General features: G+C 42.1%; 1 protein-coding gene across 1 annotated transcript in view; it reads left to right on the forward strand.

Annotated features, from left to right (window-relative positions):
* Window positions 1–14174, forward strand: part of wdr11 (WD repeat domain 11) — a 52689-nt gene extending 38515 nt beyond the window's left edge. The window contains exons 17-29 of the mRNA XM_062430582.1: window positions 437–543; window positions 822–936; window positions 2148–2319; window positions 2470–2578; window positions 3979–4041; window positions 4385–4450; window positions 6231–6420; window positions 8505–8600; window positions 9282–9447; window positions 9865–9962; window positions 10259–10404; window positions 10905–10984; window positions 11929–14174. Coding sequence (XP_062286566.1) covers window positions 437–543; window positions 822–936; window positions 2148–2319; window positions 2470–2578; window positions 3979–4041; window positions 4385–4450; window positions 6231–6420; window positions 8505–8600; window positions 9282–9447; window positions 9865–9962; window positions 10259–10404; window positions 10905–10984; window positions 11929–12128 — 1608 coding nt within the window. The 3' untranslated portion in view covers window positions 12129–14174. The remainder of the gene's footprint in view (window positions 1–436; window positions 544–821; window positions 937–2147; window positions 2320–2469; window positions 2579–3978; window positions 4042–4384; window positions 4451–6230; window positions 6421–8504; window positions 8601–9281; window positions 9448–9864; window positions 9963–10258; window positions 10405–10904; window positions 10985–11928) is intronic.
* Window positions 14175–17433: the final 3259 nt, after the last annotated feature.

Here is a 17433-nt window from a genome sequence, read left to right on the forward strand (position 1 = left end):
TCAGGCTCACTGTTATTTTCACTTAAAATTTAATTGACATGTAAAAATGATTTTGATCTTAAATCATTCCATTTGTTGATTTATTCTTGTTTTGATTTATTTATTAGTTTTTATGTTTAAAGAAAAATAAAGCAGAAGATATGTCAGTTATGTCATTGTGGGCAATGAAGTGAATTTATTATAACAGTTTAATTGGTTTATTCATTTACACGCTGTTTTATGTTTAAAATGAAATAAAAAATTAGGATCTTAGAGCTTAATTTAAACAGAAATACATATGTGATGCCTGCTTCATTATCTTGAAACAAATCCATATACTAGTCCAACATTATATGCCCTCCTTCAGTCACAGTTTTCAAATACATTACGCAAGGACGAATGTGCAGCTCTCGTTTCTTATTTTTCTTCTCACCACTTCTCATTAAATGTGTTGCAGGGTAGTATGGGGAGTATCGCCTGCATTGCCTGGAAAGGTGACACTCTGGTGCTCGGAGACGTGGATGGCAATCTCAACTTCTGGGACCTCAAAGCTCGTTTATCCAGGTAATGACTTTGCTTTAAGACTGCAGCTTTTAGGCCACTTTTTAGACCTTGTAGCTACAGTAATGTTTTCTACATCACTGCCAACCATTCTCCAAAACACTTTACACCTGCATGAGAACACAGAAGACGATGAACAGACTGTATTGCCACTGAATAATGAAGCAACACCAGTAAAAATAAACCTGGCATCAGATAATGGCCAGTGATGAAAAAAAAAGTGTTCAGTGTCATAAATTAACTAAGATTCACTAAAAATATCCCAATGTTGATGTTTTTAGGGGAATACCAACACACCGTGGCTGGGTGAAGAAAATTCGTTTTGCACCAGGGAAAGGCAACCAGAAACTTCTGGTCATGTACACGGACGGAGCAGAAGTCTGGGACACCAAAGAGGTGACTCTCCATGCATTATAAATTCCCAGCATGCGTCACCTGACGGCACTGCATATCTCACATAAAATGAAAGAATCTGCTATGGTCTGCAGGGTTCATAGCTGTGGTTTACAGTTTTGCAGATTTACTGTGGCAGAGTTAATGTGTTCCTGTAGCGCTACAGTATTGTAGCCGGGTATATTTTCCTAATGTCCTGTCTCAAACTAACGCTGTAGTATATTCACAGTAATTGCCCCGTTGTGTTAAAGAATCATTACAGTGTGCTGTACAAACACACATACGCAAGCCCTAAAAGCTTTTCCGCTGACAGGCACTATATAAGCTCAACCATAGCAGGATGGATGATCCTTATTCCTCGCAGTGGCATGCATCCTCGCTTGCTTTTTAACTTTGTTTACCGAAGTTGTTGTCATCCAGAAAGTCCTCTCTCTGCACAGTCTTCATTTCACCTCATCTAAGATACCTTCCAGCTATTTTGCGCCCCTGTTTATCATTTGATCTAATGTCATTGACTGGATTTTATTTGTTTGTTATCTGTATCAACACCACAATATTTGTTTGCTTACCCAGCAGCGATGAGGGTTGGAAAATTAAAGAGAGGATGAATGTGGACACAGATAAATGCTCTGCTGTATTGAGCTGCGCAGGGCGGAGGGAGATGGTCCCACTGGAGCACCATTGTCTGGGTGGAGGAATGGGTTTTCTTTAGGGGACCCATGATAAGACCGTTTTCAGTGCCTAATCGTAAAAGCCAGACAACAGATGGATCAAGCTGCAGAGGGAAACAAGCAACCGCTATTGAGCGGGAAAGAGAGGGAGTACCAGGAGAGAGTGAGGGAGGGAGAGGAAGTGCAGGAGAAATCTCTGAAATGCTTCAGCGCTCTGCTGACAGCTGGGTTTCACTAACTCCCCTACAGCCCCATAAAAAGCCAGAGAGTGGTTTTTAGAACACCTCCTGAAAAGGCTGTTTGTCTACCGAGTCTTTCTTTCTGCGTCCTGCTGCACTCAACATACTGTAAATTAGTTTAGCACACTGTGTGGGCCTCACTCTGTTTTCAATCCAACAGGCTGTTATTGAATCCAATCATCCCATGTTGTGTCTTCATTGTGCAGAATACGGGTTCATTTCCCACCACATCCCCCTAGAGTTGTTGTTAGATGCTTTTAAAAGAAACATTTAGGTGACAGTGTGAATTAAACTATATTTGTAGGTCCAAATGGTCAGCAGCATACGGATCGGTCGCAACGTGAACTACCGCATCCTAGACATCGACTGGTGCACGTCAGACAAAGTCGTGCTGGCCTCAGACGACGGCTGTATCCGAGTGCTGGAGATGGCCATGAAGTCTGCTAGCTACCGTATGGATGAACAAGACCTCACCGGTGAGTCAGGGATGAAGGGGAATTTAGTTTGTTTAATTCAATGTAGGGAGCTTAATGCATAGCAAATAATCTGTTCAATTACATAATGACACATGTTGTAATTCTACTCATGGCCTAATACTTTGTTTGGTTTGTGGGGAATATATCCAGATTCTGTGTGGTGTCCTTACCTGCTGATGCCCCGAGCTTCTCTCACCCTCAAAGCTTTCCTCCTGCTGCAGCCCTGGTCAGGAACCTTCACCATGGACATCACTCAAGTGTAGGTCTCACCGCTGCATTATTGACCCCAAAATGTGTTAAAAAATGACCCACTCTTATTAAATCATGCGTGGAACACTAACACAAACACTTTCATTCAATTCAAAGTTTCTACTTCACGTGACCTGCACGTCTCTGGACTTTGACAGCCATGAGGAGTAAACACACATTCTTAGCTTTAGTTTTAACATTTTCTACTGTGTGTGCACAAAGACATACTGTCAAAGAATATAGAAGAATAAAACTGTGAATTATGAATAGTCTTATTTGTGCTGTAAGTGTCCTAAGCCAGTCTGAAAGATCCGTATCAGGGCTGGCCAATGCATTTTTTAAGTAATTCTATCGGCTCTGTAAAGCTCGATCCAATTCCAATGTAGTGTTTATTTCTATCTCGCTCTAGTTGGGTACACAAACTGTAAAAAATAACCCATTTTGCTCCATTGAAACACTGGCTCATTCCCCTAAAGCAAAGCATTGAGAGTGAACAGAAGTGAAGTGAACAGAGCAGCACATTGATAGCAGCCAGTAGTTTCAATTATTGATATCCACAGAGCGAGCATCCGCGATTGAACAGAGCAGCTTGAGGTTAAACTGTGTTTGAACTTGCGTACTGCACATTGTTGAAGCTGAGGCTATAGACCTCCAGTCAATCTTCTGTTAAACCTTCCTGTCACAGCTGTTACACACTGACCTCCTTTCATCACAAGTGTCACATAAAACATAATAAAACACATCAAATTCAGATTTGAAAAATATCTAAGATTGTTTGGCTTCATCATAAAAAATTCATAATAACATTTTTAAACAGTTCCACTTTGATTTTAAGCTTATTTTCAGTAGTAGTTCAATTTTTAAGTTACAAACCTATACTTAGTTGAAAGCAGGAATTATCTAAGAGAATATTGAATACATTTCTAACCATCACGGGAATTAGACTTGCCTTAATTTAGTCTCTTATACTTATATATATAATTTAATAAGAGAAAAAGCACAATTTGCCAGTTTGAGCAACACTCCCTCATAAACAAGTTCACCTGGGAGCTGACGGAGGCCAGATCGAGAGATAGAGACTGTTTTTGTTTTTTTCAGACTGGCACATCTGTGTTAAACTATACTCTGGTGTAATTATACCCCATTTAACTGAGCCCTAAGTGTGGCACTGCCTTCCTCCATTAAACACACACAGCTGCCTTATCGTAATTTAGGCAGCGATATTAGCAGCAGTCGCAGAGTGCTACCTGACCTCAGTATAAATGTTAAAATAGAGTTATCTATTATTGCCTGACACCACAGATCAACTTCTTTCAAGCAGGTTCTCAGCTTCCCATTTAATATCAGGTCAGGTTTTATTTCAGGAAGACATGGGGAGCCATTTGACAGAATTTGATCCCTCTGTTTCAGAGACTACAATGAGAAAGTTGAGATAAAAGGTCTGATCCAGGAGCAGCTCAACTCTTTGTCTAAGTAAGTTATTATGCTATTTCTCTTGTCTTCTTTAGACGATGATTACACGCTGTAGCTCAAACTACAATATTTAATATTAATGATATGATGCTCACTCAGAGGTTGATGCATGTGTGAATGTATGTGTGATTGTCAGTATATCTTTCCCAAGTGTCAGTTTGTGTTGATGTACTTTTTGTTTCAAGGGTCCTTTGTATTTAGACAGCAGGCCCAAAGAGCATGTAGTCTGTGAGTTGACAGATAAGAGGAATCTTCTGTAACAGCCGCACTGGGCCTGCTGTGTTTGAGAAATGGAATTGGCTCTTGCTGTGGTCTTATTGTCTGTCTCTGATTGGCTCCCCAGTGATATGAAGAGTGTGCTACTGGACCCGGAGCTCAGCCTGCTGCAGCGCTGCCTCCTGGTGTCACGGTGAGTTACAGCTCAACATGGAGTTAGAGTGGGACTGTTTGCTGTCTGCACAGACTGAACTGTCTTCATGAGGGTTTGCTGGTACCTCAGCACCATTATTTTAACATTCAGACAGTGCAGCTGTGTCAAAGACAAGAAGAGTTCTAACAAAAGCATAGTTTCTATAGGCTTTAAAATGATTTTTTTTAAACAGCTATGATCCTAGAGGTGAGCTGAAACCATAACCACTACAGACTAATCTACTATTAATGAAGAAACTCAGAAGGCATCTTAAACTTGTCTTGGGATGTGGACTGAATATATTTGCTTCTGGTAATGTCTTTCTGTCTGTTTGTATGAATATTTTCTTCAGGTAATGGAGTGTGTCTATTTGTTACAATGAACTAAAGCCAATCTGTGGTAGCAGTCTAGCATAGTAATTAAATTGAGGAGGGCATAATTAGATGGATCGGGACTCTTTTCTCTGCAAGAGTCTGTGTCTTGTGTCTTGATGGTATACTTAAAGGACAGGTTCACCGTTTTTCAAGTTGGTCTTAAAACAATATTCAGTTGCCCAAATTGAACATAGGCACCCGATTATCTTACTGTACTTCTTCCTCCTGTTAATACTGACCCTTCAGAGATCCCTTCATAATGTGTTATAAGTGATTGGGAACAAAAAATGTATTTAAAAGTTTATCTGACACTAATATGAAGCTGCAGATGTCCAAATGTGTCAAATTAAGTAGATATTCTTTCAAAGTTGGTCTTTTCAGTGTCACATTCCCTCTTTTTGTTACTGTCCTTCCACTGCAGCTCAACAGGGAAATACTGTCTATCAGGACACAAAGAGGGGATTTTATACTAAGATACTGTAACTGTGGCAGATATCCACTTTATTTGACTCACTCAGACTGCTGAAGCCTCAACTTTAGATAAACTTTTAAAAGCATTTTTGCTCAAAATGAGGACTTTGGATTTTGGCCCCCATCACTCACATTGTAAACGTGTTAAGACGGATCCTCTAATTATCAGTATGAACAGAAGAAATGATTATAGTGAGCAAAACCTGCTTCAATGTTTGTCAATATTTGTCATTATAGAAATATAGATTTAATTTAGAATATTTCATTTATGTAGTGTGAAAGATTAGCATGGTGCATCTAAGATTATTGTACTGCAATTCAGTACTCATAATGGTATTTTTATAATTGTCAAATTATCTGCCAGAACAATAGGGTTTATTTTTGGCGTAACTGTACAGCTATGTAATCTCTATCTCCACAAAAAGCATGACATCAGAGTCAATGTCAGCAACTCTGATCTTGCCAGTGCTCCATTTTTCATTTCCCTTGAGCATCTGACAAATCTAAAGCAGCCAGTATGAGCAGAAATGCAATATCTCCCGCTTGTTTGCATCTTGTTATTAAAGCATCAATTTACCTGGAAAGTCAACAGGAGCCTTTTAGCACCACCGCCAATATTGAAAGTGTGCACACACACGGAGAGCTCGTGATTATGTAATGTCTCTCTGCATCCAGCCGTCCAAGTTTTCATGCCATTGTTAATGTGGCAAGGTAACCTAGCAACAGCTGTGTGCCCGTGCAGATATGTTAAAAGGAGGCTGAGGGAAGTAAACGACGGAAGAAAAGGAAGAAGGATGCGGAGAGGGGATAGAGGGGAGCTTGCTGAGACAGTGCGGCTTGGGCTGGGGAGATCCAGAAACTATGGTCATTAGTGAGCTACAAGGAGAACAGAGCAATGTTGATTCAGACTGATGCAATCTTGTGGCAAACTGCAGGCTGTTTGGGGACGAGTCAGACCTCAACTTCTGGACAGTAGCGTCCCACTACCTCCAGTCTTTCGCCCAGGCTCGTCAACTCAGCCTGTCCGCAGCCGAGGGTCAGGCCCAAAACGAAGGGACCCAGCAGTCACCTCACAATCATCTGGACATCTGCCATGACGTCCTGTGCGAGAGTTCTTACTTCCAGGTCAGTGAAACGAAGGAAGAGGAGAAAGTGTCGGCGTGTGTTTTGTTGATTTTTCTCTCTTTGAAAAATAGCAACAATAAAGACAAGCACATGATCCCAGCAGTGAACATTTTTTATAAATCCTCTTAGGAGTCATACCGAGTGTAAGTATCTTCAAATCACACCACACATAAGTAAACACAAGCAGCCTGTGCCTTGTCATCTACGGTGTCAACAACATCGCCCCGGTCACACAGTGCTTTCCACTATTGATGTCATGTCATTGTGTATCTCCTCTGATGACTCTTTAAGCACCAGTCTTTAAGGGAGCAACTCACACTTGTAGGCCTTTGAGGTCAAACCTATCTCTCCAAAATGAATCTCACAATGAGTCTAGCCCACTGGGATACGTTCCACTAAATAAAAATCCCTCTCTTGTTTGTGCTCGTCTCAATGCGTCTTGCTAATGACATGAAGCTGAAGCAGTGTACAGGGCCCTTGTAAACAGTACCCTGAAACCTTAGAGGAAGAAAAAAACTTTAATGATCGACCCAGTTTACTCTGAAGAGTGTAAGAAAAGTTTCTTCAAAAGAGGCACATTAATTGGTCATCCTCTGCTCTGTCTGCCCGTATCTCTCCACTGGTTGGCATGGCAGCCACTCAGCCCATCGAATAGAGACATCCGCCTTTATGTTGCCAGGGAATGTCAGATTAAACATTTTTAGATATTGTTTTTTTCATCGTAATGTGCCACACATTCTGACTGAATTATCACACAGCAGAAAAAAACGCTTCTGTGGGCTTTACTTAAAAAGAAGAAAGGAAAAGGGGAAAAAAGTATGGGTAGTAATTAAAAAGTTGGCCCACTGTGCAAATGACGAAAAGCATTATCTGGTCTTTGGTAGGTCTGTTCTTTCCCCCCCAACCAGGCTTCACCAGAATACCCAAGGAAGCAGAGGAAAAGAACATGTAGCCTTTTTTTGATGAAAGAAGATTAGCTAGTTGGGGAAAAAAAGTGTCAAGTAGCTTTTAGCTAGCATTGAAGTTGGAAGTAGCAGAATATAAATGGACTGTCTAATTTCAGTCAGTAGAGGTCCTTTTGAAAAGTCTCAAATTAGCCTGTAATCTTTTTTCTTTGAGTGTTTTTCATCGGGTTTTTATGGATTATGCACCATTCTGTTTTTGTGAAAGTTCTACTCCCCATTAATGAGGGGCCATGCAGTGATCACACAGTTAGGAGTTTTTCAAAGAGCTACCCAGACAGTATGCAGCTACATTTGGCCCCTGTTGTCATGAAGCAGCTTCAGTGGCAGCAGCCCGACTGTAATTACTAATATCCAAAACTCCAATACAGAGCACACAGCCTTGAAGTTACTAAACTCATTTGGTATCTCTGCAAGGATTTATGCCCACGGCTCTGACTCTGAGAAGAATTCATCATCATAACGTACAAAAAAAGTAAAGCTTCTGTGTTCAATATAGATATAAGTACACACACACACACACACAGGCACTCATACTATGCTCTTATCTCTCCCCTCATTGTTTCTTGTTCTCTCTCTAGTCCTCTTATAAAAGTGATGAGCTCTCACACTTTGAAATATCTATTGCTGTGTAGATGTTTCACACCTATCATTTGCTCAGTGGAGAAAAAAAATCCTGATCCCCCATCAGGGGAAAAGTAATCAAACAGCTGGGAGAAAGCCACCAATAATGAAAGACTGCAGCTCCAAAAACACTGTGTAAACTCCAAGGACAGAAAAGAAACAATGGGTTATGAGGCTACTGGCATATGCGGTAAGCACTGATACTAGCTAATAGTAATGACACACACAACCTGCGTGGTTAGGCGAAAAGATGAAAAGGAGATGACTACATGCTCTGTATGCCACGCCCACTCATTAGCAGTCCAATCAAAAGTGAAGAATTTGAGTTAAATCCCTTTTGTTATTGTACACAACTCAAATATTCTGTTTAATCTATCAAGCATAGAAGACATCTCACTTCACAACTGATGCATTTTTTAATATAAATATATATACGATTCTATTTTGTGTTTGCGTTGAAAAGTGAACTTATTTCTTCTTCACCTTACTGCTCAACAGAAGTTCCAGTTGGATCGAGTTCACCTGCAGGAGGTGAAGCGCTCCAGTTATGAACACACTAAGAAATGTGCTGACCAGCTCCTCCTGCTGGGACAGGTAAGTACTACACTACCCGTACTTCCCACACAAACATGGCTGTAAGGAAGGTGGCTGTAGATACACTTTGCATTCATATCATAAGAGAGTGACTTCACGTAAAAGTTCCTGCTCAGATGTTGCAATATTTCTGTTGTGTTAATATCAGACAGACAAAATGTTTTTGACATTTTGTTTTTAGCTGCCACATCCTTCTGATAGTTTACAAAATAAACACAACACTTTTTTTATTTACAGGCTTTTAGACCCATTGCTATCACACAAATACCTTCACACCCATTAGTTGTACATGCATGCATATTGTCATAATAGTAAATAGGACCTATTTGTGCTGTGAAATCTAATGAAGCAAGATAGATGATAAGTGCTCCCTCTGTCTTTTCTAACATCTCAGCCTGTGAGGATTGGAGTCACCTCTCTCCCCTCTCAATGTCACCACTCTCCTTCTAATCACACACTGCAGTGTGCAGGCTGAGTGATGGTGGTTCAGTTTTTACATCTGAGACAGAGACAGGCAGATGCCAGCCTGTGCTGACCCCAGTGTGGACTCAAGCTTTCATCTACACCAGATGAAAAGCATGATAATAAACATAATGTCCCTCCTGCCACTAGGAGCTGCTAATGCCTTGTTTCTCTCTGTCCTCTGTCATTACATTCTCATCTCTTTGTTCTTGCTCTCAGACGGACCGGGCAGTGCAGTTACTGTTGGAGACTAGTGCAGACAACTCCAGCTACTACTGTGATTCACTCAAAGCCTGCCTCGTGACCACCATCACCTCCTCAGGCCCGTCCCAGTCCACCATCAAACTGGTGGCCACCAACATGATCGCCAACGGCAAGCTAGCAGGTAGATTTTTTAACCTTTTACCAACATTCCTGCTCTTATTTTAATGAGTACCAGCAGTATTCAATATATGTGTGTGAAGCCTTGCAATAATTTTAGAATATATTTAAATAAATCAGCAAATGTCTAGACTTTTCAAATAGCCTAGATATGTTTTGAATATATGTTTTATCTTAGTTGTCTTAAAAAGTTTGCATTGGTTTCCATCACACATGAATTATTCTTAATTTTCACAATCATTTTGAATTCTAAATTTGGATTTCATCCACATATTGTGTAATGAGTGTGGCTACTGCCAGCAGATTTACACTGTATAAATAAATAATCACAATGGTGTCACACTGGAAGAGCTGGATAGTTATGGGCCATCATTTCTCTATCTCACTTACACAACTCTGCTCTCCTTTCTGCATCTATCAGAGGGAGTACAGCTGTTGTGTTTGATTGACAAGGCGGCGGATGCTTGCCGCTACTTGCAGACCTACGGGGAGTGGAACCGCGCTGCTTGGCTGGCTAAGGTAACTCAGCATGACAGCGTCCATCAACAGGAAACATCAGATAGCTACTACGTAATGTTTGGATAGTGTGTGAATAGTGGGTGTTCTGTGTGCTATCCTACAATTCTCAAAAAATAACAATCCTAAATATTACTAAATCACATAGCATGTTGTGAATACCACTGTGTCACATGTAGGTAGTCACACCTGTGAGCTGCTTAGCACAACTGGTGGTACACAGTGTGTACCGTTTGACACAAATCAGCACCATTAAAACAGCTGGAGTTTCAGTGCATTGAACGTGACTGTTTTTACAGGTGCGTCTGAACCCGGCAGAGAGCTCAGACGTGCTGAAGCGATGGGCAGAACATCTGTGCTCTCCACAGGTCAACCAAAAGTCCAAAGCCATCATGGTGCTGCTCTCTCTGGGCTGCTTTTACAAAGTAGGAGAGATGCTTCACAGGTAGGAATTCTCTGTTATTGAAGACCGCTGCTCTTATGAGCTTAACGTATGTTAGAAATTGAGTAAGGTAATCTTGAAAGTTATTGAATTTTAAAATGGAAAACGATTTTTTCACTTTCCCACTTCTGCAGTCTTTCAGATTCTATTTTAAAATGTATTTACTGTACCATTGTTTTCTGCTTGACTTCCTCCACCTCCTCCTCCTTCATTCACAAACATAACCACTTGGGTATTTCTCAGTGGTCTGACCCTGTATCTTCTACCTCCATTTAACCTCCTGTTGGTCTATCTGTCCTCCACCTTGACAACTTGTGTTCAGAAAAGCCTTTAGCAGAGAGAGCTCTCATATAGAATTAGACAGGCATCAGGACGACAGGGTGGATGTATGCTCTAGGATCAGAGACATCAAGACAGGGATGATGCCGGTGTGTGACAATAGCTCTCTCTCTTCCTCTTTCCCCGGCCGGTGTCTTTCTCGTCCTCCTTCATCTCCTGGACAGTATGAGGTACTTTGATCGCGCCGCCCTCTTCATCGAAGCCTGTCTGAAGTATGGGCTGATGGAGGCCAACGACTCTTCCAATATCCTTTTTCAAAATCCATTACTGTACCCCGAGGGCCATTTATAACCAGAGACGTAGCTCTGCTGCTACCCCCTGTCTATCTCTGCTACAGACGTGCACTCAACAGAGTTTTTTCACGATGAAGGTCAATTTAGTCGCTCCACAGAGCACATCGAGCTACATCTCACATATTCCCGATAGCCAATGTCACACTCTCGTCACAGAACTCAGTTAAGCTGCAGAGTCATGAGAGGACTTTTAAAAGCGAGACTTTGAGACCATTTTGTATCACACCTGTCCACTGAGATCCTGTGAGACAGATCTCAGTTTGAGTATAATAATTCCAACTATAAAAAGGTTAATACTTTATGTTGTAATAACAAAACAAAAATGGCAAATACCTTAAAGCAATATTTTATCCAGAATGTATAATTAATGTTCTTACAGAAACGTATTTATTTATAGATAATATCTGCATTTGTTCCATTTTGTCGTACAAGTACTTTTTAGAAAATACAGGCTGGTTACACATTCATGGAAAAACCAACATAAAGATCCCTCTTTTCCTCATATTGGGCTCAAGTTGAAAATGCAAGCACAGTCCCAGGAAACAAGCACCAGTGTTGACCAACTAATGTTGGAGCAGAGGCTAAAAACACTCAGTGTGCTTCATGAAAGCTAGTGTAGTAATACTGTATATACTTCTTATACATTTGTGGAAATCAAGCACTACTTGCCGACCTCCTATCAACTTCAGTGGATCAAAAGTAACGGTGTCGTACCTTTTAATTTTTTGGATGTAAATTTTCCCAGCAATCATCTAGTGAATAGTTGCTCTACTTTGGCAGTTAAAGAGTGTGAAATTAGATAATAAGAAAGTTTTGAGCAGATAGCTTTGGTTGGCATATTGTGTGTTTTATGTCCCTTGAAATATCATGAGTTGTCCTTGACTCGTGTTTTCACATAAGCTTATTGAGGCTGCATTTTTGGACTATGCACGTCTGCTCCGCCAGCTCGGCCTGCGGGAGGGAGCTGCTCTGTGGGCGTCGCGGGCCGGCAGCGCTGGGGAGCAGCTGATGGAGGAGCTGTTCCAAGGAGAGGGAGGTGTGGCAGAAGCCCCCGGCGAAGAGGAAGTTGAGCTGTGCAAGGAGAGCACCGAGTGACCCTCGAGGCCGGGAGGTTTTGAGGGAAAATGGATGACATACTCTTCGTTCAATTCAAGAGCTGGGCATTCAATCTAACTTCAATAACTTTACTATAGTGTAGGGAATCCAAGAGGAATCACGTTCATCAAGACATGAGAGATGAGTTTCCTCCATGTGATGTTGTCAGTCCGTCACTGGAGTGTGCCCCCCCGTCTGTGGCTGTAATGAGTTTGACATTTCTTAATGTTTGGTATGACCAGTGCGTGTTTGTGTGCATTTGTGTATGCATGTAACAGCCCCCAAAAGAAACACACGTTTATCCTCATTCCCCCCAACAAGGGAATTAATACACATTGTTATTCATCTCGATATAAATCTGTGTTTTTGTTAGTGAATGAATTGAACTCATTTGATTTTTTTAAATAGTTGCTTGTTAAGCTTTATTTCACGTGCCTGTATTAATATCTTCAAAGTACTGTTGTAGTTTTACAGGTTTAGATTTAATTTGCCTTTTTGCTGCTGAGATTGAATGTGGCACATTGAATTCATCCCCCAAAATAATACGTTCGCTGCTTCGTTTAGAAAATGCACTGGCATCGTAGAAGGCTCCCAATTACCAGCAGCCTACTCCGTGACTGAATTCCAACATTTTTGCACTTTTGATTTAACCAAAAAAAAAAAACACTTTATTTGAATGATAACTCGTGTGACCTTTCCTGTAACTGAGATACAGCATTACTTTAGACAGACACATAACAGACCAGATGTTTTGTCTTCAGCAGGTGGTGCTGTGTAAGCGAGGGACCAAAGCCTGCTCCAGCACGAGCCTCTAAAGCTGCAACTGAGGGATAGCAGTAAGATTTGTTAGCCAGGCCACCATACACCTATTAGTTCTTATTACCCCATTATCTCCCTGAACACAGAGGGGAGGGGGGGGACTAGCCGCTGCCACCTTGGTGATACCATTTAATTAGCTTGTGTAGAGTTATGTGGGTTATTCATGAATCCATTCCATGAATCCAAATGGAATTTTTAATTTTCTACTTTTTATGAAGGCTTGTGAGGATACTTGCTCTGTGTATTTCCTTGATGTTTGTATAATGAGGTTGTTCTCTTGGCGTGTGTGTATTAACAAGAAGAGCTGTCGAATTGTGTTGTAACTCATTTTAATCAGACCTCTGATGGATCATTTACGCACAAATAATAATCCCTGCTGCTCCCGTCGCCGCTGCTGCTCATCACAATCGCAAAAAAACCCTGACACACAGTTTAGGGAAACGGTTTATACTCGGCACCACGTCTCCTTTGCCCCGCTGTTGCCTCATTTTTACATCGTAAATATCCACTGATAGTCAAAATCATCTGTATGACAATGCAAATAATTTGGAGTTTGTATGCGTGGTAGCTGTGTATTTAATTGCCTTGTGATGTGTTTAGTTGTCCTGAAACGAGACAGTAACTCCATCCACGGGACCCTTTTTTTTAGTGTGTTATTGTGTTTCATAAACACGTCAGTGCTGTTTCTCTTCTGTGTAACGGTGAACCCCAGGCAGTGTCACTATGGCAACCCAGGCTTATTTTAGGACTACGTATTGTTCCTGTAGATCCATTTCACATAACCCCACTGACATACTGTAGGATCTCATCGAGAGCGAGAGTAGGGTCACACAACTCAACAGATGCCCCCCGATGCTGCGTGTCCTCCTCCAATCACATCATGCAGTATTGTGAAGCAACATGTACTGTTCTGCCTCCTGATGATTAGGCACTAGTTTGATTAACACTCGCTGCTTTTCTTTATACTTCAATGAACTTTTCAAAATAATGCTCGGTTCAAAATTCAGGCATGTGGCCAAGAAAGAGAAGACATGCCTTAAAACAGTGTATCTTCATTGTAATCAATCATTGTAACGGTGTCAAAGTTCAGCCTTTTTTCATTGTTCTCTGTTCCTGGTTTACACAGTGATCCTAATGCTTTAAGCTATATATATATATATATTACAAGAGAGAGAAAAAAAGATTTATGTACATATGAATGGCAATAAAAATGAATATTATCATTTATATTTTCTGTGTTGTTTCATGTGTGAAGAGTGTTGACACAAGAGGGAGCCCTTACCTCTCTAAAGGAAACAGCAGGCTCAGTGGTTGTGTGTGTGGTGGGGTTTTTTTGCTTTTTAATGGCAGGCACTTTGTTAGAAAAAGACCCCGTTGTAGTAAGTACCCTTTGCAATTATCCCCTTTTATTTCAACCCAGGTAGATAGAATTTGAATGTTTGTTCATTTCTCAAAGTGTCTTAAAAGTGAATCGGTTCCTGCATGAGCTGCTTCCGCAATTAATTACTTCTTTTCTTCTAGGAAAGGAGGGCCAACAGCTGGCTTCAGCTCCCTGCCCAGGTCTAACCGTCTCGCTCTTTTCTTCACCTCAGATTTATTCATTGATGTGTATTCTGTTTCTTCTCTCTCCCTCTCTCTCTCTCTTGCAAAAAACCAGAGCACAAAGAGAAGAAAACCAGTCTGAAACAGAAGGCCACACAAATGACTTGATTGTGTTCCTATAATGGCTTAATGAATAACTGCCGGAGAGCCGATCCAGCCGTTACAGCCAGGTCATCAGTATGCAGGGCCTTACAGGGCTTCTTTTCTTTCCCGCCGCTTATACTTTACACTACCACCCAGCTAGCCAAATGGCTCTGATAACAACTCCCATCCAAGCCATTCTCACTTGTCAGTTCCATCTTCCACCATGCATGTGCTTCAAACCCCCTTTTTCTGTCCATTGCCGCCTTTTCCTCCACCTAAAGAAAACAGGCAGACGCCGTGCCAACTCGTTTTCTTTCTGCACCCCACCTCCACTAATTTCCTGGAAGGCTTCTTTCCATCTGCTGCTTGGCTTTCACCTCTTCAGTACCCCTCCTGAAATAAGATTTAAAGCGCTGTCAGGAGCACAAGATTGAGTGTGTTTGGATCCAGAGCTGTGAGGAGCATTTATGTTCATTTAACAGATGGAAATCGCCGGGCCCTCTCTGCTTCACACTTACATGCAGCAAGAATTAATCGTGTACAGTAGTCCCACTGTCACGCATTCTCAATCATCTGTATAAGCAGCCATCGAACCGGGCCCCTCTCTCTCTCTCTCTCTCTCTCTCTGTGCAGCGAGCAGAGGCAGAGTCAATGCTTCTCTAGTCTGTGTGGTAAAGAAAGTGAAGAACAGCAGGTCATCCAGTTCCCATGAGCATATGTTCTCCCCCTGGTGCTGACAGATAGCTCTATGCAGGATGGGCAGGTCTAAGCTTGCTCGCACAACTTACTGAAAACCCGCTGTCTCTTCCCTTTGTGTGAGATGTTTTCCCGTTTGTTTTTCCCCTCTTCTCTGAGGGTTACCGCTGAGATCATCCCTCATTTTCACTATAATTATCCCACCTTCCATTGGAGCATTCTTTAGGCAGTTCACACCCCAGGAAGTGGAATTATTCTGGATTGAGTGGTTGCTTCATTTATGAGGATTAACTATTTGTTTAGGTATGTTGATTTCCATGTCATGTTTGTCCTTGTGATCCACCTGCATTATATTTGTTGGGGGTTTTTTTGTTGTTTTTTTAACTTGTCCACATCTCTTCAATTGTGACACTCCTCTCACCTTTCTCCACACTGTTATCACTCCACAGGGAACCTGATCTACACGTGTAAAGGTCATATCCGTTTCTCCCACACAATCACTCTCACCCCTACATCACCTCCCCCTTCGCCCATATCTGGGGGTATCGCCTGGTGTGGGAGGAACCCACAGGCCTAATCTCATCTGATACCTGCAGCCAGCCACTCCTTACCCAGACTAGAGCTGATTTCCCTCTCTCCTTTCAGCTTCTGCTATTGGTTGAGCTCTCTCTTCCCCTCTTGATGTTTGTGCACTCTGGTTGGCTGCAGAGCAGTGCCGGGGCCCTTACTGGGGGCTCCAGGTGATGTTTAAGTTGGAGGTATTCAGGCCCCCAGCTTATCTGATTCCATTTAGATGAATGTCACAATGTTCAGCAGACCATAACCTTGCCTCACCACAACACCACACTGCTCCCCCATTTAAGAAAGCCACGAGCAAGAGAGAGTAGAGGGGGGACGAGGTCTAGACTGGATGGGGGGGTAGTGGCAACATAGGGGAACAACAGGATCTCTGGAACATTACCACCCGATGACAAACTCTTATCAGCTCCCGGTAATGACTTGTGGACAGGGTAATCTTTTTAAAAAGCTCTTGCTATCTCTAAAACAGCTCTTTTGTGGCTTCCACACGTGCATGTTGCGGTCAAGGCTGTTATTTACAAAAGCAAAAAAAGGGAATCAATGAGTGCATTGTGTCAGGAGCGTGGAGCAGGCAGCCTCCATCGACCGCTGCGGTGTGGTCTGCAGATCCTGGATGGGCTTTCACACGATGCCACGCTACTAATCCCCAGAGAACGATCAGTGTTATGTGTGTGAAAGAGAGACAAACGATTAGCTAACAAGGTTAAGACTCCCACAGACAATGGAATGCGCTGACTTCATTGGATTGACACACCTATTTCACTGGGGGGGGGGGAATTTCCACACACTGGTGTATCTGATGATATTAATGCCATGTATAATAGGAAATCCTCACTGCTCTGTCAACAAGCCAGGCAGACACGGTTGAAAGATCCACTGCTGCTGCTGTTGACAAAGGTTAAACCACATCCAGAGCCTCTGGTGACTACATGTGCGTGTGTGTTTGTTTTTTTGTGTAAATTAATTAAGTAAATTAGGCCCAATTAAAGACTGAAGGGAATTACTACCAGGTACACTATAAGATATAAGGCAGGAGATGAAGAGAAAAAAGGGGCTTAGTGAACATTTAGCTAACCAAAAATTACATGTATTAGGGATGGAAAAGTAAAGCTAGGTGTGTTGTGTGCAGACACGGAAGAATCCGGTGGGACCCAGAAATCCAAGCTATGCCTCTGGTTGACCCCACATTGTGTGTGTGTGTGTGTGTGTGTGTGTGTGTGTGTGTGTGTGTGTGTGTGTGTGTGTGTGTGTGTGTGTGTGTGTGTGTGTGTGTGTGTGTGTGTGTGTGTGTGTGTGTGTGTGTGTGTGTGTGTGTGTGTGTGTGTGTGTGTGTGTGTGTGTGTGTGTGTGTGTGTGTGTTGCAATGGCCTGGCCATGAGGTAATAGAGATGCCACAGATGCCCCTGCTACAGTAAGGCACTCCCCAGGCTAATTGCCACTGTCCTTTGGGAGATTAGCACAGGGGAAGGCAGGGATGATTATGAAGGAAATGGCCTCTTATAAAGTGCTGTATGCTTGGCCAGCC

Source organism: Scomber scombrus, chromosome 12 (assembly GCF_963691925.1).
Source record: "Scomber scombrus chromosome 12, fScoSco1.1, whole genome shotgun sequence".
Taxonomy (NCBI): domain Eukaryota; kingdom Metazoa; phylum Chordata; class Actinopteri; order Scombriformes; family Scombridae; genus Scomber; species Scomber scombrus.